This window comes from Hyalella azteca, unplaced genomic scaffold (assembly GCF_000764305.2).
Source record: "Hyalella azteca isolate HAZT.00-mixed unplaced genomic scaffold, Hazt_2.0.2 contig2017, whole genome shotgun sequence".
Lineage (NCBI taxonomy): Eukaryota > Metazoa > Arthropoda > Malacostraca > Amphipoda > Hyalellidae > Hyalella > Hyalella azteca.
This window is the reverse complement of record NW_025932305.1, coordinates 300836-317959: the sequence shown is the minus strand read 5'-3', so window position 1 is coordinate 317959 and position 17124 is coordinate 300836. Positions and strand designations below refer to the sequence as shown.

Here is a 17124-nt window from a genome sequence, read left to right as displayed (position 1 = left end):
GACGGGTATGTTGGCGATAGCTTGGCGCACGTTGTTCTTCAAATGAGGTACCGTAAAATGGGGTTACTTTGACCGGCGGGGTAACTTTGACCACTTTTCATTTTTTAACAAAAACCCCCAAAACTCAAAAACGATTTGACATAGAAAAATTTTGTCAATGGCCATCAAAGGCCTAACACTGAGGCTACGTAACACAATAGAAAGATTTAAAAAGTTAGCTATGCTTTTCGCTTCGAATCACCGACATGTGGAACAGCCTCCCCGATGACATCGTTGGCGCTCCAAGTATGAACGCGTTCAAGAACAGACTAGATAAAGCTATGGAAAAATATATGTTCAGATTTGAAATGCCTAGCTCCTTATCGAACCCGGTGGAAGTTTAGTAGCTTCTTCAAACTATCGCCAGTCATGAAAAGATCCGGTCAAATGACACGAGTCTAGATCTATGAACAAGGCACGAAAAGGAAAAGAATCGGCGACAGGCCACATCAGGCCTACACTTCAGCGCCGACATCACTATGTTATGTTATGTTATATCTAATAGGTTAAAAATTAATAATGTGACCCATGAAAAAGAGCTATTATTTAAAGCCTGTCGGAGTACCCCCTCCATTTTTTTTATTTTTTTTTGGTAAAATAACTCCAGGTTTTGATGCATTGTAGTAGAACTCTTCTAGTTACACATACAAAAGACAAATTTTAGGAAAGTGTCATAGTTTGCAAATGGGGGGCGCCGCCCCCCAATGGGGGAACTTTGACCACCTAATGGCAGCCGTGATGGGGTAACATTGACCGGCTTGGAAATTAAGTTAAAATTACCATAGGTACCTATATAACATATTTTATGTTTGATACACCTATTAATATTTTTTGCATTATGTTTCAGACTCTACAGAGTCTTATATATAGTAATTTTAACTTAATTTCCAAGCCGGTCAATGTTACCCCGTCATGGCTGTCATTAGGTGGTCACATTTCGCTCATTGGGGGGTGGTGCCCCCAATTTACTAACTATGACACTTCCCACAAATATGTCATTTGCATATGTAACTAGAAGAGTTCTACTACAATGCACCAAAACCTGGAGTTATTTGGAGTTATTTTACCAAAAAATAAAATTGATTTTACCACCTGGTCAAATAAATCCCAAGAGCTGGGGTAACAAAGACCATCACTTTTTTTGAAATTACATCAAAACTTTGAGAGGCAGGAGCCAGCAATTTATGGTGAGTAAAGCTAGACTATAGACCTGTATTTTGCATGTTTCAATTTAAGTTTAACTTATCTAGTAAAAAAATGGCATCATTTCGAAAAAAAGTGGTCAAAGTTACCCCATTTTACGGTAGTATCCTTGTACAGTAATTGTAAACAATTGAACCAGACCTTCTTGCATTCACACTTCCACTTGATCTAAATGTGTTCACCCACGTAAGAATCGATTTCCGATCAGTAACCCGACCTAAACGGCGAATACGTAGCCGAGTACTGAATGCTCGTCGAGTACGAGCGATAATGGAACGGCCGCCAGAAAAGTACGCCTTGACAGCAAACGCACGCTACTTACTTGTCCAATGCATAGAGGCCACTGACTAGGCAGGACACAAAACTTCATGACCTTGCTTTTCATATGAAATACTCCCGCCCTTTTCCTACAGCATCTGGGTGCTTGGCGCGAAATACAAAACTGGAAGTTTTCGTGAATCACCCTGTATCGAGGCTCTGATTTTGTGATTATGAAATATATTAGTCGTGGACATGGATCGGGTGCTGATTGAGGCCGACGTGCGCTGCATAGGCTTATATCAACTGAGCTTTCAAGGAAGCAAATGTCGCTGACGAAGCTGCAGGGAGAGGTACTACCTGAAGAGCTTTGTCATTGTTTGACGAGCAACTCTGATTTATTTAGCGACACAGTTTCTACGTTACCTTGTTCCTCATCAAATATTACAATTATTTTCATTCACGTTCTGTAAACAGGATCAAACTATTCTGAGTTGGTTCGAAAATATTTTAATATTATTACCAAAAAAGAGGAATCGATCAAATGCAATGGTGGGATATATACGTATAACAGCTATAATCAGCGATATTAGGATTCTGAGCAGCTGTGTTGTTATCATGAATTGTGTCCAATAAAACATTTAATGTGTAATTAATCGTCAGATTTGAATAATTTAAATATTGTCCATCCTGATATTGATCTGACCGTGAAGATAATTTAAAGTTGAATATTTTGTATTGCAGTTAAATTAGCCGTACTTTCTTAATTCAAAGAACTCAATGTTACTTGGGGACGGGATTTTTTAGCGAGTTAGGAAACAGTTATCGGAAATGACGGAAGTCGACCGTTTTTACAACTCTTGCGCGCGAGAGTTGATGTGAAAGCCTAATTTACATTACAAGCCAAGAGTGGCTTTGGAATTACCTCCTCTGATTTCCGAGAAGCGCTGTAGTGTCTGAATGTTTGAGTATACATGATACGCGGTCTCGAGTGTGGGAGGCATTTCCTGCGGTGAGGGCGCCTCGCTGTCTGCTGCATCCGCGCCTGTGCTCCTGCGGTGCCAACATCGATAATGTGTTCGTATTTGAATGATCAAATCGGGTGCATTTTTAACAAATTTCACCTCGAATTTTAGACCGGGTATTACTGTACTCGCAAATCATTAGCATTTATATGGGTTGATATTTAGGAGTTGTTATTCAGTAGTTCAAATTGATCGATATTGTGTTTAAGTGTAAGTTGGATTGTAAACATACCTTCAAATTTTGCTTTAAAGTTACAATTCGTCGGATATCCGCAGATTTTGATAGCGTGGTATAGGTTATCATGTTTTAAAATTTGTATCCATGACCATAGTGTATTTACGCCTAAAATGGTATCGTCCATCTGTTGTCCTTGATGGCGTTTAATAATGAGATAAAAGTATTCGGCTTGAGTACACAAGAGGGGGCTTTAATGAGCTCAGGTCTTTCAATTCACACTCTCTCTCACTATCTAGTGTGTTATACCTCGCATCTATTACTTGCCACTCTCTCATTTTACGCAATTTCTTTCGCTCCCTTTATTAAATTTTCAGCTATAATTATTTCAGGTTGAGTTAAATTTCTAATCGTTCGCGATTAGAAATTTAATTTGTACTGATGGGTATTGCTTTTAGGACGTTAGCTTGAAAGAACGCTTGGAAATTTAGTCAGGCATTCTTCTCATGGTTGGTAGCCATGTTCCAATTATGTGTGCGCCTTACTCTTCTGCGGGCCCTGGTGGTCGTTATTTCTATGGTGTTGCGGGCGGGCCCTTTTAAGTCGGTGTTGTTTTAGGCGCAGCTGCTGCCGTCGCCCCACGCCGCGTTTCCGTGTCCGTGTATGTACATAATCCCCGAAGTGCTTTCACTGTTCATGGCATTGCATGCGGAGCTCTAATGGGAAAATTAGGCGCCTTGTGTTAATTAGTCATGTTATCGATTGTGAAATTATTGTTAATCAATTGTTAGCCATGGCATGCATAGTTAAAGTTGCAATTGTTTTTTTTTCGTGTGTTGCAATGTTATAGTTCAGTTTCGGATGCTGTTTTCATCTGTCGTGAAGTCAAGACAAACTCAGGAACACGATGAGAAGGATATTTAAAAAAAAATATCCCAATCAAGTTGTTGACGAGTCAGAGTAGCGAGTTCTGTTTTTCTATAGGGAAAATTGCAATGAAATTATTATAGAAATATTTCGTTCCTGAAACATAAGTGTTCGGAAGTACGTTGACCGATTCAATGCATAATTAGGAACATTTTTGATCTCCGATTGCTCTGTATAAAACACTCTCATTTAGTTGTGTGAACTATTGGGTTAATTGTTAAGTGGAAAATATATCTCGGATCGCTTTATAATAAAAACTTATGTTCAATATTTTGTTGTGTGTTTATATTCGAACTGCTGAATTGCTCACAACACAGCGCAACTTTGCATTCGGTGTGACCGTGTAGGCTGTGAGCTGGGCTTGTGTTTGGTGGCCACGACGTCTCGAGTTGCCTAAGCCGTTACTAGTCGCACTTCTAAGTGACTCTTAGTGTCACCTCGCGACGGGAGTTATTTTCATCTCACGTGCTGTGTGCTTGTGCCGGAACTGTATTATGCTGTTCTTGCTGGGCTGACTTGTGCGACTTGAGCCTGTATGTAGTTCTATTTTGTTCTATCTACGGTTGGTACGTTCGTCAACATCCAATGATTGGACTGGAATTTGTTTTTTTTACGGAAACGAATTTATTCTGATGGTGTACATCTAGAAGTGCCATTTAAAACTGACTACGTAGATCATCAATGTAACCGAAACGCGGCCACTATAAAGTACTGAAAATTATCATGTATATCGGAAATGCTAGCCTAATTATAATAAACACAAATGAATTATCTTGGTTGAGTGTCTGCTGACGATTTGTAATAAAATAAATACAACTGTCCCAAATCTTCCCTCGCAGGAATAATTCAGAATAATTTTTTGTGGGTGCGGCCACTCCTTGGTGCCTATGAAGTTCCTCCGATATCGACCCGCTTGCGCGTATCGCGCTTGATGCTTCGCGTACGTGCGCCGCCCCGCCTCGTTCTCCTTCCTGTGTTCGCTACGTAGAGCTTCGTTGCAGTCACAGCACTTCAGCCTCGGTGAATTTCTGCCGACCCTGTCTCTTCCGATTTTCTGAATAGGGAAGAAATCACGCACTAAAAATATTACCAATATTATTTATATTATGAGACTCCAAGAAGTTGTTAGAACGGTAACTTTGATTAAGCTAGAAGTGTTGAGGATTTACTAGTTATTCTTTTATTGATTTAAACGATTGCATGTATCGATAATGTAACAATTTTAACAGTGGAATTTTTTCTATTTATTGCAGTTGAATAAAAAATTTCCCGAAATTGTTCGTATCTCCAGACAGGACGTAATGTGATAAACGTCAATAACCTGATGACTGATCGATGGAACAAATTAGGTGGTGGGAGTCCTTTGTTTGAAGAGTTCTCATGCCCTTTATATTGCCCTCGTGTCCAATAACCATCGCGAGGACAATATAATTAGATTTACTACTTAATATTGACAAATTTGCATTCGCGTAGCTTTATTGTTAAATTGCGAAGGCCGTTTTTCTTTCAACTGTAAATGACGGACTTAGCTTTACGTTGTTGACCTTTGGTCTACTCTCAATCGTTTTGTATTTTACCACCGTAGCTAATTCCTAAATAAAACAACGTATTTTATAGTGTTCCGGTGCATTAGTGGAGTGTTCCGTTTCCAAAATAATGGAAAAAGAAATCCGGTGGAAATCCAAAAGAAATCCGGTGCATTTTCAATAGCATATATAATTACTGGAAATGTCATTTCCGTCTGTGTATTTCATTTTGTCCATTGCCGCCTATCATTCATTCCAGCTCATTACTGTAAAAAGTTTACCATTCCTGCTTGTTCGCCCTGATAAGCTGATTGATATTGATTTGCCCTGATTAGCTATATTGTATGATATGGCTGTTGGTTTTGATAAGAAATCTAATTGAAGAATCCAATATATATGCCATCCATAATTAATATATATACAATACTTACTAGGCCAAAGTCATAAGAACAGGAAAAATATTTTACACGCTTGATTGTTTTGAATAGAAACGTGAATATATATGCTTTTACTGCTTGAGTAGAAACGTAGGTATTTGTAGGTATTTAAAAAACTTCACACATTTGAATTCCAACGAAGCTCCTGCAAACATCATCAAAATATTTTCCCGAAATTGTTGCCATTTTCCTATCTTATTGTAATCCATGAATTACTTGTTTACTTGTGCTTCTCTTTTCGAATCTTCTGGATCTTTCTTTACATCATTCCGGATGCTTGCTATGCTCTGTTCCTGGTTTCCCCTTCCCGAGGGCGTATAGCCATCACTTCCCTCGCACCCTCGCAGGCCTAAGAAAACTTCCACGAAGCTCCCAAGCCTGAAATTGATCTTACCTTCCTGTGTCGGTACAAATTTTTTCCTTTCATTTAATCTAGTTTTTTTAGTGTTATGGAACCTTCAAATTCTCGATGACATTATTTTATTTTCTTGGTGCTGTTCTGGTAGACCGAAACATCTTTTTGTTCCGATAAATCACCGATGCTGAACAGAGCAAGAAGCGTTTTTCTGTCTTCTAGTCGCATCCGATGAGCGTCAACAAGCAGTTGAACAAGAGGTGTTCAACTTTTTTAACGATTTATTATTTATTTTTTTTTCACGTAATTTTTTATTACCTGGATTTTTATGATGAAAAATGTGAAATTTTTGGTGTGAATTCGTACTTGTTCTTCTTTTATCCTGAGTTGACTGTTATTCTTGCCGTTGATCCTATGGTGCCGTAAAGCTTGTTAGTGGTGAACTTCACAGCGTCGTTAAATTAGTGGTGGCTTTCTCGCACCTCTTCTGTAATATGATGACATTGGTGTGGCGTTCTTTGTTTCATCCGATCTTACTAAGCATTATTTTAGAATTTCTCTTTCGGAAATTCTCAAAACTTGTGTACATTACTGTGAGTTTAATAATGAATTGAGCTTCTGTTTTTCTCCATTGTCACTAATTGATGTGTTATAAATACGGTCATTCGTAAGCTCTGAAGTTGAGGATAGCGCCTTACGTGTCCTAATTATGTTAGGTCTTCCTTTGTGCAGCGTCTATGTGTTTGTCTCTGGGTAAATACTTACGAAGCCGTCGATACACGAATTGCAGCAGGATTTTTTATCATTCACTACGATTGTGCACATGGATTTGCCCTCATCTATCAAATTTGTACGTTACTTTCATAAAAAATGACCGCTTTTCCATCAAATAATGATGTTTATTGATTCTATTCAGACATTTCAGATTCGAGTAGTAGTATGAAAATTGTTGGCCCAGGTCCCCCCAAAAAATACACTAGTTGACATGTACCTACGGACCCTTTCTCTGTTAACTTCGCGTTTACTTTGGGTTCTATAATGGAGTGCAATGCGATCGATGCAAACTAAGATTTCTTATGAATCTTGGAGGAATCGAATTATATTCCATAACATTTCCGCTGTACACCGCTCTGGACTGTAATCTTATAGAAGATTTGCCTCCACGCGTGTAGCGAAAGGAGTGTTGGGACCTCGCCCCTCTTGCGAGGGAAATGTATAGTTCGGCTAGCGCGGCGGTAGCGTTCCGCGGCGTCGTCACGACAGTTACCCTCGAAGTGTCGTGGTGTGTGCACGCGTCAGATTTTCTTTCCTTATAGGCTTAGAGATTCGGCCACCAGGATGTGCTTTGTTGTGCAATGAAGTTCGTGTGCAGGCTTGGAGTTCTGTTTAGTTTTAAACAAAATATTTCATATTTGTTGGGGTTTTAATTCGTTCGTTAGTTTCCCGCCAAAAATTCTATTACCCGGCATTCAATATTCGATTGAAATGAGGTTTATATTTTCAGTGTTTGGCCTTGCAAGTTGTAGTTTCTTTTTGAAACGGAGTTGCCAATTTTTATTTATTTATATCATTATAATTTCTATAATTTTTTCTTTTATCCGAGTTATCAATAATGATCAGCGATAAATGGACTAAATTTTTTCGCTCAAGTATTTCCTTCAGTGTTAGAAATTTGATTAGTTGTTCTCTCCCTCGTCTTCTAGCGCCTCATCAGCTTAAGTTCTGACTTCTCGTCGCATTTATCTGCATGGACGTTAATTAACGAGCCCATTTTTCCACTTGACGGTTACGTTTACCAGAGTAGAATGTGCTCAAGTCATGATTTCGGATAGGTAGTAAAACTTTTTATTTTAATTTTTGTCCCAAATATTCTGTTGAACCCTATGAACTAACAAGCACAGTCAATCCTTTCAAAAAAATGTCTCTTAATAATTTCTTACGTGCCCACAGTAACACATTAACAAATATTTTAATTGGGTCAACAGAGCTATTTCATGCAATTTGCAGATAGGTGAATTTAAACTTAAATTTGAATAAAGAATTTCTAACGATTATATTAGCAATAGGGCTCGAGATACTCTGCGTTTAATAAGGATCTGAAGTGAATACTTTGTTCTGACGCAAAAAGATGAACAATGAACTCCGTGCTCACCTCGTTAGCGGATTTGTCTCTGCGTGAATCTTCTGATGGTCGTCTTGAGGTTCTTCAAGATCTCGACCTCTTCTACATCAAGCAGCTCGCTCACGGGCTCAAGGTATGCTTGTATTTTTCTGCACATTTCCAATCAATAATTTGCTGTTTACTCTGCTGGATCAAACTGTTCTGTAACATCTGCGGAGAGAAAGAGAAAAAACTGCCCAAACTTGTGCACAGTCAAATACTTGCCGTTCTTTGCGCTTTGACAAAGATATAATTAGAGCCGGTTATCTTGAAAGTTTATTTACAGACTGCAGGGCACGGAAATGCATTTGTACATTTTGTTTCTACGGTCCAGTATTCCCAGTAAGTTTGTCAAATGAGTTCCTTGAATTGCATTGTTGTATGCGCGCGATTTTTGCGATGTACTCGTGTGTGATTTTCGGCTCCTAATAATTTTTTTCACACAATGTTGTATTTTTGTCTTGATTGTTCGCTCATCAGGATTAATATTTTGGCGGCAGTTTGAAAAATGACTGCTTGCGTTTTCTGAGAAAAGACGCGAGCTAGAGAAATCGTATCAATTGCAGAATTTAACTCTGATTATGGATCGCCATTGTTCTGGAATTAATACGAGTTCTACTTGCAGGAATATGACTTGGAGCAGCGCATCGGTCTGGAGATCAAGATGCGAGAAGGCAGCAGCAAGCTGCTGGCTGCGTGCGGCGCCACGGCGGGCGCCAGGACGACGATGCCACATGCCCTGGAGGCGGCCAAAAGCCTCCTAACCTCCAATCACAGGATGGCGGCCTACATGGCAGAGCTGCAAAACCGCAGGAAACTCTCCCTCAGAAGCGCCTCCAGCCCTGCTGTACAGTGAGTCTTCTTATGCAGCTCGATGTAGCGTAAAGAGGGGTACAATGGGATATGTCGATTAATTTGTATATGAAGTCGCATAACGCATGTTTCTACCACGTCAGTCAATGCACTGATTAGTGTGACATTACTACCCTATATTGTTGTTAAATATTACCATTTAATCTGTAAAATAACTTGCGTGTCCTACTGCCCCTTTGTCCAACTGCATCCCATTTTCCCTATTTTGCCGTCTAAATATTCTAGTAGGTGACGAGTTACACGTTACGACTGATGGAATAACTAATTGGTATATAAAGGACACAATGATAGAAAAACTTGTTTTATCGATTCAAAGTTCGATGACATTCATGTCGTGCATCCTCATAACCACTAGGTTATTAGCAGTGGAACTTCCCCGGCGGATTATGAAAACTGATACATTGAAAGAGGTTTTTCGCAATTTTATCTCGTATTTGTGTGTGATCCGTAGGTACTCTCGGCTGTGCATAGTTCAGGAAGGAAGAGTAAAACTTTCGTTTTTTTTACAGAAGCATCCCTCCGTCAGTGGCGCGCGTTTGCATCTCGGACTTGCGGATGCCGCTCATCTGGAAAGATTCTGACCACTTCAAAAATCGTGGAGACTTCCGCAGGTACCTCCGTAATTATTCGTATGCTTAGTTCTTCAATGGCTTGATGTTGAAATGTGCGCAATGATTCCGATAATCTCACCGATGTTAACGGCCAAAAATTCTTATTGAAGTGACTAAATATAATAAAATTCGTATCTAGCTTGAATCAATGTTTTTTTTTTTTTGGCTTTGAATGTAAATTTTTAAAGTAAAAGGGTTAGTATTTTTATTTTATTCAACTAATTACGTAACTCTTTCAAATGAAATTGCCTATGCAGGATTTGAATTAAGTTCTAACGTTTGACGAACCGAATACTTCTTACATGACGAGGATGCTTAATTATTGAAGAGCAAGGCCCTAAGTTTATTTTTGTATTAAAAACATATGTAGAAGTATTCGTCGGTTTGACTGTTGTTGTTAAGGAAGAGCTCGGTAATTTTTTTTACATATTATTTCTTTCCTTCAGGTTATCGGATTCGTTGAATTTTTTTAATTGAATTTACTATCTCTTTCCATTGCAGGTTTGCGGTGTTCGTGCTACTGAAAATAGGAACTGAAATATACGACACGGCGATGATAAACCCTGTTGACCGCTCGATGACGGATATATGCTTTGACGACATCATCACTTTGTGAGTACTGCTCCACGCAATTACTCTCGTGTGTATGTTATTACAGAGAACTGACGTAATTTTATAATGTCCCTTTGTCCAAAAGAGTTTAAAAATCATTCTTCATCGTGTGGCTCCCTGATGAGGACTGTCGTTTATATTACAAGTCATTCCGCGCATTCTTAAGGCTTTTCTTACCCATTAATTTCTTTTCTTCCTTATTTCTTCCGATTTCTTTATGAAATAAATTGGAAGTCGAGTGTTATTAACTGTTTGTCTTCTCAGTTCTGGCATACCGGCGGACTTCAAGTGTGAGTTGGAGGTGTACAGCACCGTTCTGCACAACGATCTCACAATGGCGAGCACTCCTCGTAAACTTCGTAAGACTCTTCATTCGTCCATCAGTCGGACGGTGGGTAGGAAATTAGCGTCTTCCTTGAAAGATGAGCTGCAACAGCCACCTCAGCTCGGGCCGAAGATGGAGCTTGTCGCGACCGCAACGCTTGACGTGGACGACGTGTCGCCCGATATCGCCACTTACGATCTCACCCTCAGTAATATTGGTGAGTCTCTTTTAATATAAGTCAGTGATTCAATCCTTATAGAATAACTGCGAGTCTTGAACTCTAGAAGCAACAATAAAAACGGTCTATGAAATGCTTGTCAGCATCAGTCCGCACAACTATCGTAATTATCACTCCTTTTAATATCTGTCAGCCTCTCCACATTAATGCTCGTGATTCAAACTCCATCTAAAGGGACTTAAGTTTTAATCCATAAAAGGCTGTGAAGTGCCACCTGCGGTTACTTTTTAAGAACATTTTTTATAAAGTCGAAGCATATGCTGATTAGTGCGTAACATGTGCTGATTAGTGCGTAACATAATTAAACGCTTCAAATTGCCATCTGCAATCCAGGTTGCAATGGAAAAGGAAGAGCCGCTGTGTTTGCCTCGACGAAGGCAACCTTGTGTGCCTTGTATTTTTGTTGCTGCACAATCAACAGCTTTGGAGCCTGTTTTTCCTACAAGAGTCGTTGCATCCTAGGTCGCCCCCAATCGTGGTTCTTTTCACATGACTTTAGATGACTTCTGAATTAACACACTTGAAAAATTTCTAACTTAATAAAAGTATGAAAAGGCAAGCAAAAATGACAAATGAAATGATTAACTGCTTTTCTTAGTCGATGCTGTTTTGGCATCAACCATTTGCCAAGGATATCCAATGTGTAACTGTTGACTAGTGAATGTAGGCCTAACTGGATGCACTGCCGTGAAAAGTACTTTTTCTTCTGGATTTTTTTAGTATTGGTGTACGTTTGCGAGCTCATTGCAACGCTGGCTCGATTCAAGTATCCCGCCATATATTTTTAATTATATTTGTTGTTTTTTATCAAATTAAACTGAACATTAGCAAGAGAATAATGGTGATTTCATTATTTATGCATTGAATTCATGTTTATTTGTCAATACCAAAACTTGTTTGATAACTCTTGCAGAACCTCGCTCGCATCAACTACCTCTTTTTGGACACTTCTGTTGCCGCTTAGCCGCTGCTCCCGAGTGTCATTCCCAAGAAAGACTAGCAGCTTCTTTACATGTTCAGGTGCGTTTCTTCTCTTAAAAAGTCCGTCTTAGTTTATTCGTTGCTGGTATTCGATATGCAAGGTTCAAATAGTTCCTAGAATAGCAAGATTCGAGTGTCCTGGTACTGACATTGACACGTTATATAAATGCTTGATTAGAACGAATTAAAAATCAATATTTTATCAAGCAAGTGTCATTGCTGTTTTCAATAGCTTCAATATTAGCAAGATTCGAGTGTCCAGTAACTGATATTGATACGTTGTATAAATGCTTGATTAGAACAACTTAAAAAATGATATTTTATCGCGCAATTGTCATCGCTGTTTTTCAGATGCCAGAAATGTTCCAACAAATTAGGAATGTCGAAATGATTTACAAGATTGATTGGAAAGTAATTTAGGTATCAGTTATTCCATCTCTTTAATATTTGTCTGTAAATACAAATTAATGAACGTAGAATAATAAAAAAATTTCAGCACTTCCATTGTTGCAGAATTAACGATTCTGCAACAATGTTAATTGTTGCAGAATTTAACTAACTAACCTAGCTTCACATTTCACTGTTATCAACTACACCAGACAGGAGAAAAGCACTGTACAGTGGGCCAGTGTTGGGTGCGTCTGCAGGGCTGGAGACTCGAGGCCTGGGAGTCGCAAGAGGAAGCTCGCACCTCTGAACACCACCCACAGATCTGCGTCTCAGTAGACAGGGTGAGATAATGTACCCGCAGATCTGCGTCTCAGTAGATAGGGTGAGATAATGTACCAGTAGATCTGTGTCTCAGTAGACAGGGTGAGATAATGTACCCGCAGATCTGCATCTCAGTAGATGGGGTGAGATAATGTTACCCGCAGATCTGCATCTCAGTAGATGGGGTGAGATAATGTACCCGCCCGCAGATCTGCATCTCAGTAGACAGGGTGAGGTAATGTACCCGCAGATCTGCATCTCAGTAGACGGGGTGAGATAATGTTACCCGCAGATCTGCTTCTCAGTAGACAGGGTGAGATAATGTTACCCGCAGATCTGCATCTCAGTAGACAGGGTGAGATAATGTACCCGCAGATCTGCATCTCAGTAGACAGGGTGAGATAATGTATCCGCAGATTTGCGTCTCAGTAGACAGAGTGAGATAATCTGCCAGCAGATCTGTATATCACTAGTGACCAGACAGACGGAGAAAATTTAGCACAGGCCTTAGCAATCTGAATTCGGTGTTCTCACAGCTGACTGCAAGAAAGCATATGCAAATTATATTGTGATTAGATATTGAAAGGTTGTTTAGAAAGTGCCTGGTTGAGTCTTATAATCTTTATGGAAAAACTCACTTTCTGTTAAAAACCATTTTATTTCATTTTGTAATCTCTCAGATGCTAATTTCACTAGACATAGTAAGCAATCTGAAACGTTGCTAGCGCATGAATTTTTCAAGCTACAATTAATTTAGAACTGAATTCAATTGGAGGATGATGGCAAATGATACCAAAATGTTGTTAATGCAATCTAGTGAGCTGGATAACTTATGTTATTGATTGTTTTTTATTTGTCTGTGCAGCATTGTAAAATAGAGCGCGAGAGCATTCTGTGCGTGAGCGTGAATAACCACGAGGGCTTGGAGCGCGGTTGCTTTATGCTTACCTTCTCAGATGAACAAGCTGCTCAAGCTTGGTTCGACGTCCTCACGCAGGTACAATTTGTCTCATTGACTTCGGTCGTGCAACTTCGTTTTTCCAGAAGTTTTACAAACGTGGGTTTGATATCAATTTCTTAGAATTTTTTTCTTTTTCGTGTTCGACTGTTCACTCGTCGGCTTGAAAGATTTATTTCGATGAATAATAGTACAAAGTGTGCTTTTAATTTTACTTCATGACGTGTGATATGAATAATTATTTTACTGATCAACTCTGAAACCTTAAGCAAATTAGATACATGTCGCAGGTTGCATCAGACCACAAAGCATGGGGACCAGCCGCCGTAGAGGAGATGGAGATCTTGACGCCTCAGCCCCCACGCCATCCATTTATGCCGCTCGATTATAACTCAAGAAAAGGAAGATTCACTTCCTTGTACGAGGAGACGCCGCTCACTGGTACTCAATGTTAACTCAAGCATTAAGATATCGGTTGTTTAGATCAGAGATCTGCAAACTTTTTTACATGTTGCCCTAGTCATAAGACATCAATATGTCGCTTCCTTCCTACATGCACACGTATCTTCCAATAGGTTGAGCAAATTAATCCTCTATTGACATTTTCAAAGCTAAAATACAAAATTTTTAGAACCGAACGAATCTTATGTTGTAATTTCTATTTATAATGTTGAAAGTTCCAGAGAACTGAGTGAGAAAGAAAAGAATAGACGTTTACTCACTTTATTACTTTTTGTAGAAAAATTCATAATAACCGAATTATACGGAACTAAATGGGCCATTTGACATTAATACTAACTACCGTGAAAATAATAAATATAATGTTTATCATATTCCCAATAATCACTCTGCTAATTAATTGGAGAAATTTTTCATAATAATGATTAGTATGAAGATTAGCCTAACTATTCAACTATAAACTTGATGTTGATGAGATGGATGAGCTGTATTAGCATCAGCAGGGATATTGACATTATGTTTAAAATTGCCCAGCTTTAACCATACGTGCTGCCTAAAGCTCAGCTCTCTGCCTTAAGTTGAAAGCTCCGTACTTTTTTGGCTTTTTGAAGGTTCACAAATAATTGATAAATTTTTGTGTGGTTGCTGCATTGTGAGTAATTATACACTTTTGAACAATTAATTTTGTTCACACTATATTCATACTATAGTTTCCCTGTTTTCACATTTTTCATTGAAATTTAACCGAACTTGACCGGAAATAATGATATATTCATAAACTTTACATTATCTTTCCCTTCTCGCATCCTATAAAATTTATCCACGCTCTTTATATCTACCACTTAACGGAACCCCAATTTAAATGCATTAAAGCGGTCAACGGATTTTGGCTTCGTGCTAATAACAAAATTTACAAGCTTGAGGAAGCCAGGTTATTTTACTTATGTTAGTAGTAAACATATTACATGTAGTAACGTTTCTAAAAATAATTTTGAATTGTTTCTTTTTTCAAATAATATGATTACTCGGCACCTCCTTGATAGAAAAAGTAATAACGCCAAAGGCTGCAGATTATCTTGATCGCTGTAACAGAGAAACGAGATTAAGTATTCACGATTTTCAGATTGTTCGGACGGTTCTTCGAAGTCGTCGTCAGATGACCTGTACAGCTGCAGCTCAGTGCTGGGTTCCTACTGCCCGAGCCTACCTCCTCCAGCCACACCAACGCTGCGACCGCGCGCCCTCACCCTCTCCAGGTCGTCGTTCCGGCGCTGGGGCAGCGCTCGCTGTAACCTCCCCTTCTTCAGGAGTAATTCCTAGTGTGGCAGCTTGCAATATCCATCCACATGTTTATACTCTATTTTATTAAAGCCATTCAACTAGTTTTCTTTGCTTTAAGTTGTTGATATAATAAACCATTGTTTGAGTACTAAGTCGTTAGTATGTCTTCATGTATTGTCCTAGTTCTTCATTTTGTTAAACTGCAGAGGAAATCTGATCCCTTCAAGTATCGATATATCAATTGTTTCGATTGATATTCATATCGATTTACATAGTTTTCATGTGTTGAACGTAGATAACAATGTAAGTGTATTTAATAACGATCAATCATCATAATACCTCAATGGTAACCTGATAGTATGTAATATGAAGTGAAATAAACAACAGTAAATTGGTCCTCACATAGATGCGTGAATTGGCAGTGTTGGATCGTTGAGCATCAACCGTTCCGTCGTAGTATTTGTAAATATTTTAAGAAAAGTTCAGTAACCAGTAAATATTGATTTGTTTTTGATAACCATGTTGCCCATTTTTTACCCGTACTGTTTACTCGTAACATTATCGAAGGATGTGAATTGGTCGTCAGTACCCACTTCTTTGCTATGAGTAGAGAAGCACGTGCTTAGTGCCATTAAAGCAAAATCTTGAGAAAGATACCGTCTGTTCTAAAACAATTAGCGTATAAAAATGAGTAAATACGTCAAACATGTTCACTAATAACGGAGAATTTTTTTTTTACTTTATTATACGTCAGAAAAATCCATGAATTACTCATTCTCAATCATCTCCCTGTAAATTTTGTTTTCTGTGTCGTTTTTCATTGCTGAAGAGTGAACTATTCAGTGAAAACTTGCATCTCTTGTTGGGAAAGGAATAAGAGGAACCTAGACCATGAGATGAACTGATCATTTGCTCTTTGGCAGTTGCGGAAGATTTTTGTGATTTATGAAACATGTGTGAACGATGGTGAAAAAATGTCTCTGTGGGTACAATGAGTTTCCGGTTAGAAAAGGCATCGTTTCGTTGACGTATTTTTGGCGGATGACCTTTCATATTGTCCTTTTGCTACTGCGGCATAGGCTGTCTTCTGTAGCCCAAGGATATTTTACTTTGAACACCGATGTTTGTGTGCACTTTTCGTTGCCATTATATGAATTTTTTTGTTATTTTCCAGCACTGACATGAGGTGATGATGTAAATGCAAAGATTCTCGGAGCACCAATACGCGGAAAGCTCTAATGGTCTGGAAAAATTAACTTTTTCTCTTTCAATTAATTCACTGTTCGTTTTTTAGTTGAATTACTCTAATTAAAAAGGTATCTGATTTTACCCACCCTTTGCGTGGCAGTGGAGAGTTTTGGCAGCTTTTTATTCTTACAGGGTCAATTAACATACATTTTTTTAAAAGCTATCAATTGCTTGTTCGAAGTTTAATTTTCAAAAGTTTTATCACTTTTCGCTATATTCTATTGTGTCCTGTGCACGTTGTTATACGCGATTTTGTTCCTTCATGGCTGCTGTCTCTAATATAATGACGTGATAACGTTCATAGGTTCTAAAGGTTTTGGGTCATTGTCGCCTTTTGGCATCTAAAATTAATCTAGTATGTTCATTTGTATGCTTTCATTTTGATATGGATGCTTTGAGCTGATTGATATTCAACTATAATTTATGTTGTTTTCATTGTGATATTAAGTTTCTAGTACTCTTTTTTGTACTTGAAATGAATCTTGCTTGAGGTTCTAGTGGATATGCCCTGCATGGCAATATTTGAAAATGTATTGTTGACGACTTGAATTTGGAAGGGATGCTCTTTAGCAATAAAATTGCCGCTAAGCAGCTGACACGGTAGTTAAAATGATATTTTTATACTGGATACAGAATCTCACAAGTTACTTTTTAACTGTCACAGGTTATAAATGTCACTTGTTATAAATTTTCCGTTTTACACTACCTTACAATATTACTA

At 38.5% G+C, this 17124-nt stretch overlaps 1 protein-coding gene across 1 annotated transcript; it reads left to right on the top strand.

Annotated features, from left to right (window-relative positions):
• Nucleotides 1–7932: 7932 nt before the first annotated feature.
• On the top strand, nucleotides 7933–16288 carry LOC108672121 (rhotekin). The gene is made up of 10 exons (XM_018159748.2): nucleotides 7933–8200; nucleotides 8732–8958; nucleotides 9489–9590; nucleotides 10092–10202; nucleotides 10467–10744; nucleotides 11679–11785; nucleotides 12346–12477; nucleotides 13323–13454; nucleotides 13706–13856; nucleotides 14998–16288. Exons 1-10 carry the CDS (start codon nucleotides 8081–8083, stop codon nucleotides 15192–15194), a joined length of 1557 nt encoding a protein of 518 aa, XP_018015237.1. The 5' UTR covers nucleotides 7933–8080; the 3' UTR covers nucleotides 15195–16288.
• The last annotated feature ends 836 nt before the right edge of the window (nucleotides 16289–17124 follow it).

What these genes read in the sequence shown, in the direction of transcription:
- LOC108672121 (XM_018159748.2), top strand. Translation starts at nt 8,081, where the DNA reads ATGAACTCCGTGCTCACCTCGTTAGCGGATTTGTCTCTGCGTGAATCT. An exon ending in AGCTCGCTCACGGGCTCAAG is followed by an intron (nt 8,201 to 8,731) that starts GTATGCTTGTAT and finishes TTCTACTTGCAG; the next exon opens with GAATATGACTTGGAGCAGCG. An exon ending in CAGCTTCTTTACATGTTCAG is followed by an intron (nt 11,786 to 12,345) that starts GTGCGTTTCTTC and finishes CAACTACACCAG; the next exon opens with ACAGGAGAAAAGCACTGTAC.